The 15,037-nt window shown below is 43.4% G+C and overlaps 1 protein-coding gene across 1 annotated transcript; it reads left to right on the plus strand.

Moving 5' to 3' along the window:
• Nucleotides 1–2,685: 2,685 nt before the first annotated feature.
• LOC133930413 (tetraspanin-8-like) lies at nt 2,686–6,047 on the plus strand. The gene is made up of 2 exons (XM_062377055.1): nt 2,686–3,423; nt 5,520–6,047. Exons 1-2 carry the CDS (start codon nt 2,920–2,922, stop codon nt 5,823–5,825), a joined length of 810 nt encoding a protein of 269 aa, XP_062233039.1. The 5' UTR covers nt 2,686–2,919; the 3' UTR covers nt 5,826–6,047.
• The last annotated feature ends 8,990 nt before the right edge of the window (nt 6,048–15,037 follow it).

A 15,037-nucleotide genomic window follows, 5' to 3' on the forward strand; every position in this document is an offset into this window, starting at 1 on the left:
AAAACAGGCCTAAAATGACAAAATCCCAATCAAAATGTGCATAAAGTGTGACCTGCACAATTGGAAAGTCAACCCTAGCTCATGCTATCACCGGTTGTTCTTTTCTCCCCAGGTCTGATACATGAAGTTCTAAATTAAGATGCAATTGAATTTAGCTAATTTTAGATTTACAGTTGACCTAACGCAAGTGGCGAAGTCAAACACTACAACAGAAACAGTCATCCGTATCGCCCCATTAGTGCCGGTTCTACCATAACCGGCACTGATAAAGTATCAGTGCCAGTTCGTAACCTCTCGCGCTCAATCAGTGATGAATCCGCTTATAACCGGAACTGATACCCACCCATCGGTGCTGGTTATAGACGGAACTAGCAGTGAAAACTCGGACCCAAAATTTCCTTTCAATCGAACTTTGGCTCCTTTGCAATGTCTGATTGAGCTGTTCGGTCTTATCCCTTCGCTCGCGTCCTTCTCCTCCCCACCGGCCTCTCTGTCTCCCTCTCTCTCCCTCTTCGCGTCCTCTCTGCCACCCCACCGGCCTCCTTGCTCCTCTCCTCCCCACCGGCCTCCTCGCTCCTCTCCTCCCGCCGAGCGACATGCCATGAGAGCGATAGTGGGACACGATGAGTAGGGGCGAGCCGCAGGAAAAGCTGCGGGATTTCGCCTCGCTCGTCGTCGTCATCGTGGGGAGTGGTAGGATTCTGCTCCGCGCTTATCCCTGTCTCTCCATGCTGTTACTATTTGTTTCTTGTTTGTTTTTTTCTGATGGAATCTTTCTGCTTGGATCTGTGTGCTTGCTTTAGTTCGTGCTGCTTGGGGTTTGAGGCGTTGCCAAGCACAAGGGTGCTGCGGCGACCGGTGAGGTCCACAGCCCAGCTGACAGTGAGGATGGAGGCCAACATGAACACATTCATGGACCCGGACAGCACCTCGACCTGCTCGACCGCTTGCGTGTGGCGTGTGGATATATGCTTGCGTGTGGCGTGTGGCGTGTGGCTATATTTTTCTGTAGGTGTGCTGGAGACTTGATTGTGTATGTGTGCAAGCAAAATACTGCATATGAATTGGAGTTGGATAATGGATGGATTTGGTTTTGCTATGTATGCATGTTCTTCTGTGTGTGATGTTGAATCGATTTTTTGTGTGATGTTGAATTGATTATTAGCCTGCTGTTTGGATTGCGATGAGTCGATTGGATTGAGATGAGTCGATTTGAGCATCACGGCGGTGGCGGCGGCAAAAGCGCGACGATGGTGACTGCAGCAGCGGTGGCCGAGCTGGCTCTTTCGAGCCGCTCGTTATTTTTTTGGCTCGAGAACGTTTTCAGTGTTGGTTGGAGGCACGCCCGACACTGAAAAAAAATATTCAGTACCGGTTCCAGATCCGATACTAATAGTCGCACTGAATTAGGTACCTACACACTCCATGAACCTAATACACAAACGACAAAACACTATGAAAAATTAGGTACTAACAGATTATATAGACATGCACTCCCATCTATCTATGACGTATGCCACTACAAGGCCTGCAGACCAACAGAAACAAATGAGTTTGTTTATTTGGCACACATTTACTGATCTTGTTTGATTTCGAATGAATGTTGTCCTTGCAAAGTTGCGATTGTGGACGACCTACTTGCGAGAAGAAACCAAATCACGAGGGCTCAAAGGACAAACAATTATTTAATGCAATGATGTTTTGTACAACAATTATTTAATGTTTGTCTTTTTTCCAGTTCAAATTTTGCCAATCGATTTTCTCGTTGATGCCACGGTTCAAAAACTAAGGCATGGCCTTTTGTAGGATAACGTGGAGTACTTCGCTTTACAATTCACTTCATGAAACTAGCTTTTCTATCGCAACTTTGCAAATTAGCCGGTAGGTGTACGCGGCTGGTGGATTGCTGAATTTCACATGATAATTATGTTCATCGCAATGCCCGGGCAATTATTTATTAAAAAAAGGGAAACCCAAAGGCGTTGTCTGTAGATTCAAGAGAATTAAGCATGTGGTGATATGCCTATAGATACGTTTTGTTGTGGTGCATTATTGGTGGATCGTTGAAACAACAATGTTACGGAGACTTATTTTATTTTATATCATAATTTAAACTGAAGTATATGCTTTTGTTAACTTCTTGAAACAGATGCATGTTGTCAACTTCACGGGGAGTGTGTTTGATAGGTAGACTTAAGTGTTTATTTGTGTTTTTTTTCAGAATACTATTGTTTATGGTTGTGATATAATGTTTATCAATTTAATGTAGAATACATAATGGACTTTATTTTTTTCAGATGGACGTGCGCTATTCGATTACCATGCATGAATATATAGAGTATGGTTCCATTTAAACCATAAATATTTAGCTCTCATTATAACGAAAGTATATTTAACTAATTTTTATTAGATCTGATCATGAGCAGTTTGACCCGACATACCGACCTGACCCAAAAACGACTCGACCAGTGTACGGGTAAGACTCGAGCTTAAAAATAAGCTCACAGTTCCTTTCAAGCCGAGACAGGGCTTTAAAAAGAGGGCAAAAAAACTCAAGCTTGATCGAAAAAAACAATATAAGGCTGAAGTCGAGCTTAGAAACCCAGTCTAGAATGAGACTCGGGCTTACGGTTTTCTAATCGAAGTTTTCAAAGTCCGGCCCAGCCCCGACGTTTGAAGAGGTCGAGTTTGTATACAAGTCTAGCGTTCGAGGAGCATGCGATTCAACTTTCGCATGGTTCACGTGCGAAATTTCCAAAAATAAAGAAAACGAACACTGGACAAAAAGAAGCAAAAGGAAGCCCCCTTTCCGTGTTCAAAATTCGAAATCCTCCGAGAGATCCACCTTAAAAAAAAAAAGGAAACCACCACCCACCGCCGTCGTAGCCGCAAAGCGCCCCCCCACCACCCCCGGCGGCCATGGTGCGCTGCAGCAACGGCCTCCTGGGCCTGCTCAACGCGTGCGTTCTGGTCCTCGCCGTCGTCGCCCTCGGCGGCGGCGCCTGGCTCAGCCACCGCGCCTCCACCACCGACTGCGAGCGGTTCCTCGAGCGCCCCGTCATCGCGCTCGGCGTCCTCCTCCTCGCGCTCTCCCTGGCGGGCCTAGCGGGCGCGCTCTGCCGCGCGTCCTGCCTGCTCTGGCTCTATCTCCTCGCGCTCTTCCTCCTCATCGTCCTCCTTTTCGCATTCACCGTCTTCGCATTCGTCGTCACCAATCGCGGCGCCGGGTGGGTCGTCTCCGGGAGGGGGTACAAGGAGTACCGGCTCGGGGACTACTCGACCTGGCTGCAGAGGAGGGTGGAAAATGCGCAGAACTGGGCCAAGATCCGGAGCTGCCTCCAGGACGGCAAGGTTTGCGAGAAGCTTGGGGCCAGGAAGGAGACGCTCAGCCAGTTCGTCAACAGCAATCTCTCCCCGATCCAGGTACATTGGATCATCAATTCTCCTAGTTCGAAATATTCCCCTCCGGGTTGTTGATTGCTACCGAAAGGTTTTAGTCCTAGGATTTTTTGGGGGCTTACTGCTGCAGAGTTGTTGGATTTTTTTTTTTTTTTTGCTGTTTTGTGTTATGCTTTGGATGGTGGATTAGCGCGAGGCAGTTTAACTTAAACAATTGTCCCTAGTGATTAGATTTTTGGGGCTGGAATGCTGGAGTCGATTGATCTTGCGAGACGAAAACTTTTTTATTGGTTTATGCGCATATATGTCTGAGCTTGTTATTAGGATCTCGTCAATGATCATAATCTTGGTGGATTTCGCGTCATTTGCGGATGAAGATGTGACCGTAGATTTCTGGTTTTTGTTCTGTTGTTAGAATTCACAAGGTTTCAACGATGGGGGACAGGCTTATCTATTAGTGCACATGGAGTTGGTACGGTTCGGTGAATTTTGCACAGGACCGCTACAGTCTACAGGCTACAAGAATAGTTAGATTCCATTTCCACGAGTTTGTGCACGGGACATATCAACTCAACGAACATATGCTCAGCGATTCAGATGCTGCATTATCGATTAATTTATGTTCGATTAATTTATGTATTCCTCTTGCATTCGACTGCCTGAGTGGCGTATGGTTGCAGTTGCTTGTTTCTAGAGTTCTCATTTCCGGACTGCATGGCGTGGTTATACAAGTTGATTGGTAAAGATTAGTGCATGATTCAGGGACGTCTGTGGTAGTGAATGCTGAAAGTATTCTCTGTTTCTGATGAGTTCATGCCACTAGATTTCATCGCTTTTTTAGTCTGTTGATGCAACTCAGTAACTATGTTATTGCACACTATTCTGATGAAGAGCCATGTGGTAGAAATTGCATGAGTTTTACCGCATTAATGAATGGTAATTTTCCCTGTTGCGACTGGGGATATGTTGTTCTTCTGGAATTTAAATGGTAATTTTACATTTGCTAGGGGTGCAAGTGGATACCTAATGGGTAGTTCTATGTCACTATTTACTTTATTTTTTCTTTAATTTAATTAGGTGGAAGTGATTCTTTAGTTTATTTTTTTTAGTTTTGGGTTGACCCAATGACAAAAAAAAAAAAAAAAAAAACTTGCTGTTGGAGGAAGGGCACTTCGTCCCTCCAAGAGACGGCCATGCGAAGGAAAGCTTCAAAGCATCACCGGAAAAGTTTCAAAGCGTAGAAGTACCCTTTGGTAGGCCAGAGGCGCCACTCAGCGGTAGCCGAAGGAAAGGATCATACGAAGGATGTACGAAGCCCGAAGGAGATCTTCCGTACCTGTGATGTCATTCCCCATACGATAAAAATTATGTAATCGGGATGAGGGACCGATAGCCTAAATTGTTTGTTGTACCCCGGAAAGGGTTTCCATACCAAGGGTATTCTGGTAATTGGTATAGGGTGGGTAAGAGCTATAAATACCCCCACCCCTAACACTAAGAGAGAGAATGCAATAGGAATCAAACACTTGCACACATCATCACCTTCATCTTCGTGTCCTCTCGAGCCTCTCAAATACACCGACTTCGGGAAGTGTATTCTGAGGCCCCCAATAATACTTGTTTGGATCGGCGTCCACCAACACTTGCATCACTATCAATGTGGCTTTTGAAAGTCCATTGCCTATTACTTACGACAATATGTGGACTTCAAGTGCAATCCACTAATGCTACACTTATTTGGCCTTCATAAGTTCTATTTACTACATGCAACTGTCATGTCAATGTCAATCACAGCACCTGTTATATGGAGCTTCTGACAGTTATAGAAATTTTGTTTACTTTTGCAGCACAAGATACTAATATTTGAACTCTTTGCTTGGCTCTACATGATACTGGGTATTGCCACCTTGTAAATGCATACATGAATAATGTATTCTCGATGTTTTCATTATTGTGAGTTTTACTCAATCCAGCATAGTCATTTGACCTTACTATATCATATCGTTACAGCCCAGAGCCTAATTCTATTCTACTCAGTTCCCCTTTGCTTGAGCATTAAACATTTTCATCACTGTAAGAACTGTGTTTCCTGCAGCTGACACGTCTGTCTTCTGTCACAGTCTGGATGCTGCAAGCCACCAACTGGTTGCAACTTCACCTACCAGAGTGAGACCGTCTGGATCAAACCTGCTGGCTTCAACACTTCTGATGACCCCGACTGCAACACATGGTCAGACGATCAGACCGTGCTCTGCTACGACTGCATGTCGTGCAAGGCGGGCGTGCTCGCCAACCTGAAGAACGACTGGAAGAAGATTGCCATCGTCAACATCATCTTCCTGATCTTCCTCATTGTCGTCTACTCTGTCGGGTGCTGCGCTTTCAGGAACAACAGGCAGGACAACTCGCACCCGGCTTGGAAATGAGATGCATGACAATGTATAGGTTATTAGGTTGTGTAACCATGTTCAGTGTTGACATTTAGCTCGTTCCTGTGTGTCAAGCGCCGCTATCATCTGTCCTGTGTCTCCGATCATGTGTCAGCCGTCACTAGTTGATGCATGCTTGCTATTTTGCCCTTGAACGTGTGATGTATGGATGCTCCTATTATCAAGATATGTCGATAAGTTGCCTATGTTCATTAGCTACCTACTCCGTTGATAGTTACATATCTTGAATTTTATTGCTTCTGTTTGCAAATGCATTGCTGAACACTACATGGATCCATGCAGTGTCGATTTCACTGAATATTCTACTGTCAATTTTGCTGGGACCTCGCCAAAAAATGTAGGGTGCTCGTCGAAAGACAGACGTAGGATGCTACTCACTTGAAGACACATTCTAGTTTCTAGTTTCTTTTGATTTGTATCCACGATTGTCTAACTTGATCAAAGATGCAATAAAAACACTAAAATACACATACACTGCTGTAGGGCTACACTTGCACACAACAGTGCACAGTAAGTTTTTAAAAACAAAAAATGAATGTACAATATGATTTTTAAGGAAAGAAACGAATTTACAACTTGAATTTGGTTGACCTTTGCCGCTAATTGGCACCAGTAGCACATTCAGATTGAGGCATCCACATCACCACATGCGCCATATCCTCGAAGAGATTTATATTCTACCTCAACAACCCAACACGCGCGTCCCAGCCCAACACAGCCAGCCCACGTTGTGCTGCCACGTGTTGGTAAATATGTGGTTGGAATTTGTGGTTTGTTTGCTCAGTGAACTTTTTTAATTTGTCTTACAAAGTAAACATAACTTGTGCTTGAAATTTATGGTTTGTTTACTCAGTGAACTTTTCTCATATACCTTTGTTTATCTTTATCATACAAGTATAGTAATATTTTGGTAAATATATTAGTTTTCTCTACAGGATCAGAGGAAGTTATATATCCAGTATTACATGAACCACTACTACATGTGGAGGAGAATGTTGATTGTTGCTGTTACTTTGTATTTAGCGATGTACTGGTATATGGTTATGTCGGAGGATTAACTCCTATCGCAGGGATCCCGAGAGACCCCTTTTTAGAGATTCGGCCGGGGGGATGATCCTGAATAAATTCGTCGGAGAAATAAATGAAAGTGAACGTAAATGCGACGGCCGGTGGTGGGGGATGATTGACCTAGTGCAAAGAGAAATAAATGCACCGGAGTTTAGACAGGTTCGGGCCGCACGGGGGCGTAAGACCCTACTGCTGTATGGATACAATAACTGTCCTGAGGGAGGTCCCCTGAGGATGTATCTGGTTACAAGAATATAGTGTCTAACTAAGAGCTTGAGGCTCCTTGTTCTTCGGCAAGAGCTCTGCTCAGGCTTGCTTGCGATGTCTTCGTCTGTTGGCTTGGTTTGTTGTGGGGTTCGTCTTCTTCGTCTGGGTTTTTTTTCTTTTGTTCCTCCGGTGTGCCGACTCTTTTATGCACTCGCCGGCCACGACATACCCCGAACGGGAAGGAAGGGGTACAAGTTCCAAAACGCCATGACTGAAAAAGGCATCATCATTTCCTTTGGGTGAAATGACTGGGGCGGTGGAAAAACGCGGCGCGCGTTCGGTCACTCGTCACTGTGGACGCCCTGACGATGGGCGCCGTTGAGAGGGCCCATCGGGCAGCCACAGAGGCACCCGGCGTGCCCGCCCTGTCTTGTTGCTCTGCCACGGCAGGGCGGCAGGCGGAACACCTTGATCCTGGCAATGTTATCCCAAGACGCACCGGGTGATACGGGACGGGACCCGTGCGATTAATAGCCCCCACGCCCCTCTGCCAAAGCATGGCAGGAACTGACGCTGCGGCGGGAGCAGTTGGATATGTCAGGCCACGCGTGCTTATTTAATGCGGCCTTGGACCTCTGACGGGCAGACACCTCATCGGTGGGCCCCTTGGGGGCCTCTCTGGGTCGTCGGGGAACCGAGTGCTCGGGGGTACCGTTGACCTCCCCGAGCACTCTCTCCCGAGAATGTTTATCCTCGTCCTCGGGGCACCGGGTACTCGGGGGTACCATTTACCTCCCCGAGCGCTTTCTCCCGAGCACTCTTGTACGGACCTTCGGGGAACCGAGAGCCCGGGGGCTGCCACGCGCAACCCCGAGCACTTTTTGTATAGATCTTTCGGGGAACCGAGAGCCCGGGGGCTGCCACGCGCAACCCCGAGCACCCTCTCCCGAGCACTTTTATACTGACCTTCGGGGAACCGTGCGCCCGGGGACTGCTGCGCGTAGCCCCCGAACACTCTCTCCCGGGACTTAGCTCTTCTGATCGTCGGGGGACCAAGGTGCTCGGGGGCAACCGGGCGCTTCCCCGAGCACCTTCTTCCCGGTACTTAGACTTTGCGGGTCGTCAGGGGACTAGGGTGCTCGGGGGCCAAGGACTGTGGCCCCGGGCACCGTCTCCCGGAACTTAGACTTTCCTCACCTCGCGGGGGGAACCTCGCGGGATGGTGCCACGTGGCGGACAGCTGGTCTAGCCTCGGGACTCAGGGACCCCTGGTTCCTGATACACCGACAGGTTCATATTCGGGAAAAGGGGAAGAAAGTTGTGAAATATGCTCCTATGTTGGATAGAGATATTGAACGAGAGTCACGATTGATCCGCTTGTATAATGGAACTGAGACACATTGTATCAACGAGTTGCGCATGCGAAAATTAGTTTTTCACAATCTGTGTACTCATATTAGATCACGTGGTCTGTTAGTGGACACATTGCGTGTCATAGTTGAGGAACAAGTTGCAATGTTCATCCATATCGTGGATCAAAATGGTCAAACAGATCAATTGGCTTTGAGTTTAATCGATCGAGAGAGACGGTTAGTAGGTACTTCAATGCAGTTTTAGATGCCCTTTGTCTACTTGCCCGTGATCTCATACGCATCAAATCTACTGAAACATATATCAAGATAACAAGTAGCCCAGGCAGATTTCACCCTTACTTTGAGGTAAAATGCAATCTATTAGTTTTTCAAGTGTTGTAGCTCTCATCTTCATCTAATTGTACATCAGTTGTCTCTTTTCATATGGATATATAGGAGCCTTGGATAGTACTCATATACCAGCATGTGTCCCTATCCATATGCAAGATAGATTTAGGGGTAGAAAGTCTATTCCCACTCAAAATGTATTAGCAGTTGTTGATTCGATCTACGATTTACCTATATTTTTGCTGGATGGGAGGGGTCTGCCCATGACTCTTATGTGCTTCAAGATGCACTATCATGCCTCACTGGCTTTAAAATACCAGAAGGTAGCATTATTACACATGACTCACATATCAAAACTTGCTTCCTTTTTTTACCTAACTGTAGTGCACACATTTGTGATGTAGAAAAGTTTTTGCTAGCCGATACCGGATATGCCACAACCGGGTATACTAGCCCCATATCGTGGTGTCCATTATCACCTAAAAGAAAATAGGGTACTTGAGAGCCAAAATGCCCAAAAGAGTTGTTCAGCCATCATCACTCGTCTCTTAGAACAACTGTTGAAAGAGCATTTGGTACATTGAAAAATCATTTTAAAATCTTTACAAGTCAACCATTCTGCCCTCTGAAAACTCAAATCAAACTTGTTGTTGCCTATTGTGTGCTCCATAATTGGATCCTAGAGGATGATCTAGATGAATATGTATATGATGATGTTACTTGGTACTCAGCTCTACCAAGAAGTAGGAGAGTCGAGCATGGGCACGTAAACGGGATGAGCTAGCACAAAAAATGTGGGAGGATAAAGTAGGACAGCTTGTAGCTGAATATTAAGTTAATATGTAGAAGCATAATGTATGATGTTTCTTGTGTGATTTTTCAATTTGCTATGCATGTGCACATGATGAGATTGATATTATTAAATTATTATGATTTGCATTGCATGATCCTTTTTATATTGTTTTATGTTTCATGTTGTTTCTGGTACTATGTGTTTAATTAAATTGTCTCATGTCATGAGGAGTAGCAATGGCAAAATGGAAGGGAAAAGTTCATGCTGGCTTGGGATGATGGTCAAACCAAGTTCATGCTGGCTTGGTGCATTGAGTATTTGAAAGACCATCATGCTGAATTTAAGTTCAAGAAGCAACATCACATGAAGTGTGCTGATGCTTTAAACAAAGAGTTTACCATGGGAGTGACAATTGCTCAAGTTGATCACTTTAGCCACTACAAAGAAAACTAGAAGTATGTCTCGAAGGCTTTGAGCAACAGTGGCAATGGGTTTGATGCCACTAGATGCATGGTGACTATTTCAGATTATGAAAAGTCTAACCTCAATGTAAGTTCAATTTATTTCCACTATGAAAGCAAATGAAAAATGCATATATAATTCTAACTCTTGCCTACATGAAACGCAGAATAGGGCAAGGCACTTGATTTCTAAGCCCATTAATTCTTCCACGAGATACAGAAGCTATTCACATGCACTAAAACTAATTGTTCTCTTACCATTGACCAAGAAACATACATGAATGATTGCGATGATTTAGAGATCGGCAATTCACAAGGATTGAATGATATGAGCTGCTATGTACTTCGTGAAGACCTAGCTGATGATGATTATGACACTTTGCCATCACTAGTAGCTCGTAAAGCTGATGGAAACAATAGCTCATCTAGCACTTGTGAAGCTGGTGCCAAGCGTCCAAGAGGTGTCAAGTCACCTTCCAAGAAGCCAAAAAATCCTAAGAGCCATTTATCAGAATCCACTGAACAAATAAACTCCACATTGCTATCACTCCAAAAATTTCTCACTGCTCTTGCTCCTCCAGTGCCCCAACCTTCTAACCCTCAGGGGCAATGACAATTGCTATTGATGATAAGGTAGCAGTTGGTCAGTACCTGGCTCGCAATGAAAGAAAAAGTATATGTAACTTTTTAAGCAGTGCAAGTGACACGACTCTGCAGACTTGGGTGTACAAGTTCCTTACCGGTGAACATTGACTTGTGGTAGCTCCAACTAGTGCTTTTGTGTGTTGAGTTGTGATAGCTATTTTGGGTGTTAGATGTTTAACTGTGATAGGTGATAGTTCTTTTGGGTGTTCAGCTACACAAACTTTTGCTTAGCAGATGTATAACCGTGTGAATTGCTCAAAATTTCTCTGGCTTGTTCAGAAGCATATCTTTGGTTGTACAGGGAACAACTCTGGAACATCCAAAGCATGCAGTATCCATTTGCAAGCATCACATCACCAACAGCAGAAGTCACAAACATATAAGTAGCGTGCAGCTAAATGATATAAGTAGCGTACAGCTAAATGGGGGCACCGTCACCTTGCTCCCAACCACCAAGTCTGTCTGCAGGATGTAATTTGTGAACAATCAGAACTCGTTGCCCAATTTGTTCAAGTGTTGAGGCTTGAAACCACATGGAAAAACGTTTAGGAGATCCAACGTCCGGTCCTTCTGAACTTCCCCTGCCAATAGAAGTGTGAATCATGACAAATTTCGTTAAAGGAAAACAACATTAGATGAATTATGCATTTCTTTATAGTATCACAAGACCTCAGATGTTGTCCAACATATTACGACATTGTAAGAGCAGTTACCACATAAGCACACACATTGTACGAGCAGTTACCACACAAGCATATGCATTGTAATAATTTGTAAGAGTAATTACAACACAAGCACACGTGTTGTAAGAGCAATTACCACACAAGTACATACATTATAAGAGCAGTTACCACATAAACATACGCGTTATAAGAATTTATAAGAGCAGTTACCATACAAGCACAAGCGTTATAAGAGCAGTTACCACACAATCAATGGCAAGAGAAGGTATCCTCACCACTCCAATTTATTTGGGTGACTATACCCACCATTGGCTGCATACCAAACACTGCCACAAACTTTTGCCAAACATTTGTGGTAGCAATCCAAACAAGTCCCACACAATTTTTGCCACGACTAACATGTGGCATGGCTACAAACCAAATACTCCAAATCTTCCACAAAGTTAGTCGGGCCACAAGTGTGGCTAACGCCTAATGTTAGACATGGCAAATTTAGTGGCCAACCAAATAGACCCTTAGACTACATGTTGGACATTGGCCACATGCTGCAATCGGCAGGTTTAGTTGGTTGGTTGACAAAACTACTGAATACATGAGGATTACTAACCAATGTAGAACTATTGAAACTAGTAGACACCTGATAACTATTGACTAACCTAGAACTACTGAAACTACTGAACACATAACTACTGACTAAACCAAGAGCTACTGAAACCGTAAGAAAGTATCGAGAACTAATGAATACCTGACTACTGACTAAACCAAGAACTACTAAACACGAGAACTACTGAACAATTTTCACAACTAACTAATCGAGAACTACTGAATACTTGACTACTGACTAACCTAGAACTACTGAATAACCTTGAACTACTGAATACATGAGGACTACAAACTAATCTAGACCTACTTTAAACTATTGAATATATTAAGGACTACTGAATACCTGACTACTGACTAAATCAAGAACTATTGAACACGCGAGAACTACTGAACAATTTTTCAGAACTGACTAACCGAGAACTACTGAAGTATGGAATACCTGACTACTCACTAACCTAGAACTATTGAATACTCGACTATTGATTGTACCGTTCATTAGGTGTTTTCCCTTTTTTGTTTTCTTTGTTGAAATTTGTAAAATTCATAATAAATTCTCTGTAGCTCTAAAAATTATGAAAACATTTTTTTTCATAATAAACTCTTATACCTAATAAAAATATCACCATCCATGAAATAATTAATTAAAATTTTGAGACAAATTAATTAGGTTAAAGCTTCATTAATTCACCGTTAAATTCTTTAGAAGTCCAAAATTAGTGAAACCAATTTCTCTAGTCTTATTATGACTTTTTGTAACCAGAAAAAATATTTTCATGCATTATAAAGCATATTTTATGGCATTTCATCATATGCTTATTGTGATGCATTCTTTTCTTTAGTGATCGTCAAACCGGAGAGTAGAGGGTTATCGCAAGGAGGTTTTGTGGTTGATCTTGATTTGAAGCTAAGCAGCAAGACAAACATCTAAGCAGATTCATCCTAATACTTCGGATCATTTGTGTATAATGTGATAAATTATGCTATATGTACATTTTGCATGATAGTGAGTCAAGATTGGGAATTGTGGGTAGAACCGATGTTGTTGCATTGTTTCTCTACCTTGACTTGTTGATATCTCATTTCCTTGAAAAACCGGGTATGCCAAATTGATGATGTATAACTTAAGAATACTCGTGATGCTTAGCAATGCGTAGGTCCTTTGGTAGAAGTCGAGCGGTGGTTCAATCCCCGCTCGCGAGCTTAGGGCTTATTTACTTGTTCACAAAGGAAATGATAATATTGTTAGGATGGATGTGATGTGAGGATGAGGCGAGATGTGGGTGGTGCTAGGGATAGGTCGGGAGAGGAACCCGGATACCATAGACCGCTTGCATCAGTTAAGTACCATCCGTCAATGTTGTTGACTTTAGCACTTCTCCGTACTTACCACGTACCAAGATATGGGACGGGTAATCCAAGTACCATGAGTCGCCACGTTCATTTTACCTATGTGTCAAGATGTGAGCGGGAATGTTGTTAGGGGTGCCTGAGATTTGCCGGTAAGTCGTGGTATGCACAGGATCTAGGTGGCCTCCACATTACTCGACATGGAAACAAATGTTTGGAGTGGGTACGTGAATGGTTGATACGTGAATCATCATTCGCAACTGATGGGTTGTGTGGGCGGTGGTCTCATTTTGTGTAGGTCCAGGAGTATTCCCCTGCAGGGTGTAAAAATTGATTTGAATTGTCACGCACTTGATCATGAGCATGCTTTTGTCCATCCACATCGGTCGTAGAGTCACGAATGTGGGGGTGATGATGTATGGTATGTGGGATGTGGTAGTTATGGTTCTCAATTGGATAATATAGTTCTTTTACATACATGTTCATGATATTGATCTCAGAATAGATGAATAGATGTGGTTAAGTATAGGTGCTCACATAATTGTGTCAAAGATTGTTTTCGCATATATTTTACTTAATCATGTGGCCGTCTCCTTGCTAACATCTAAATACATAATCCTTGGAGTTTGGTTATTATATGTACCCACTATAGATTAAGTCTTGCGAGTACCTTCGTAATCACGCTTCTTATTTTCTTTTCAGGTAAAGTTGGGTGTCGGCTACTTGTGTCCCACCGAGAGCGGTGTGGTGGCGAGCAGCCGTTATACTACTCTAATCCCGGTTGGTTACCTTGTGGGAAAATAGCCCCACCGGTTCTTATTTTCTTTAGTTATGTCTTCCGTTGCGATTCATGTCTTGTTACGTTAGAATATACCTTGTCAATTGTTAATGTATAGCTTGTAACCTTTTGAATCTCAATTTAATCTTGATGTTGTGATATTCCGGGGAGTTAGCAAATGTAGGGATACCATAGCTCGCCATCTATTTACTCCGTCTTGTGTTCGGAGTAGGGATAACAGTGCATCATTGTCTTTTATAGTCATTCACAGTGTCAATTGCAAATACACACTGCTGTAATCACACCCTGCTACCAGAATAGTACCTATGTTGTGAGTCAGGATTTAGACATAAAGTGACCAAACGACTCAGCTTTAAGTATGAAATGACAACACCTTCCTGCCAACACAACATCTCTGTCGTGACTTACATTTTAGATATGAAGTGACCACACGATAGAGTTTTAAGCATGACATGACAACACCTCTGTCATGAGTCAGGCTTTAGACACGAAGTGACCATACGATTTAGCTTTAACCATAAAATGACATCACCTTTATCCATCAATAGGCTTTAGACACGAAGTGACCACATGGTAGAGTTTTAATGATAAATTAAATGACAGCACCTCTATCTTGGCATAGTCTTTCAATACGAAGTAACCACATGACAGAGCTTTAAGAAGGAAATGACAACTCAAGGGTTCATTTGCTGCAAAGCGGTAGTAATAACTACCAGCTGCCTCTTTCTTTCGAGAGCTACCTCAACACATGCATGTGCTTTTATGTGCATTTAAGGGTAACCCATCCATGTTGCCCTTGTATCATTGATGATTAGTTGAGACTATTCCTGCATGATGAAAACAGAACTACTCCATATTGACATAGACCCTTATATGTGATGT

The sequence above is a fragment of the Phragmites australis genome, chromosome 10, assembly GCF_958298935.1.
Source record: "Phragmites australis chromosome 10, lpPhrAust1.1, whole genome shotgun sequence".
NCBI lineage: Eukaryota > Viridiplantae > Streptophyta > Magnoliopsida > Poales > Poaceae > Phragmites > Phragmites australis.

What these genes read in the sequence shown, in the direction of transcription:
- LOC133930413 (XM_062377055.1), top strand. Translation starts at nt 2,920, where the DNA reads ATGGTGCGCTGCAGCAACGGCCTCCTGGGCCTGCTCAACGCGTGCGTT. An exon ending in GCAATCTCTCCCCGATCCAG is followed by an intron (nt 3,424 to 5,519) that starts GTACATTGGATC and finishes CTTCTGTCACAG; the next exon opens with TCTGGATGCTGCAAGCCACC.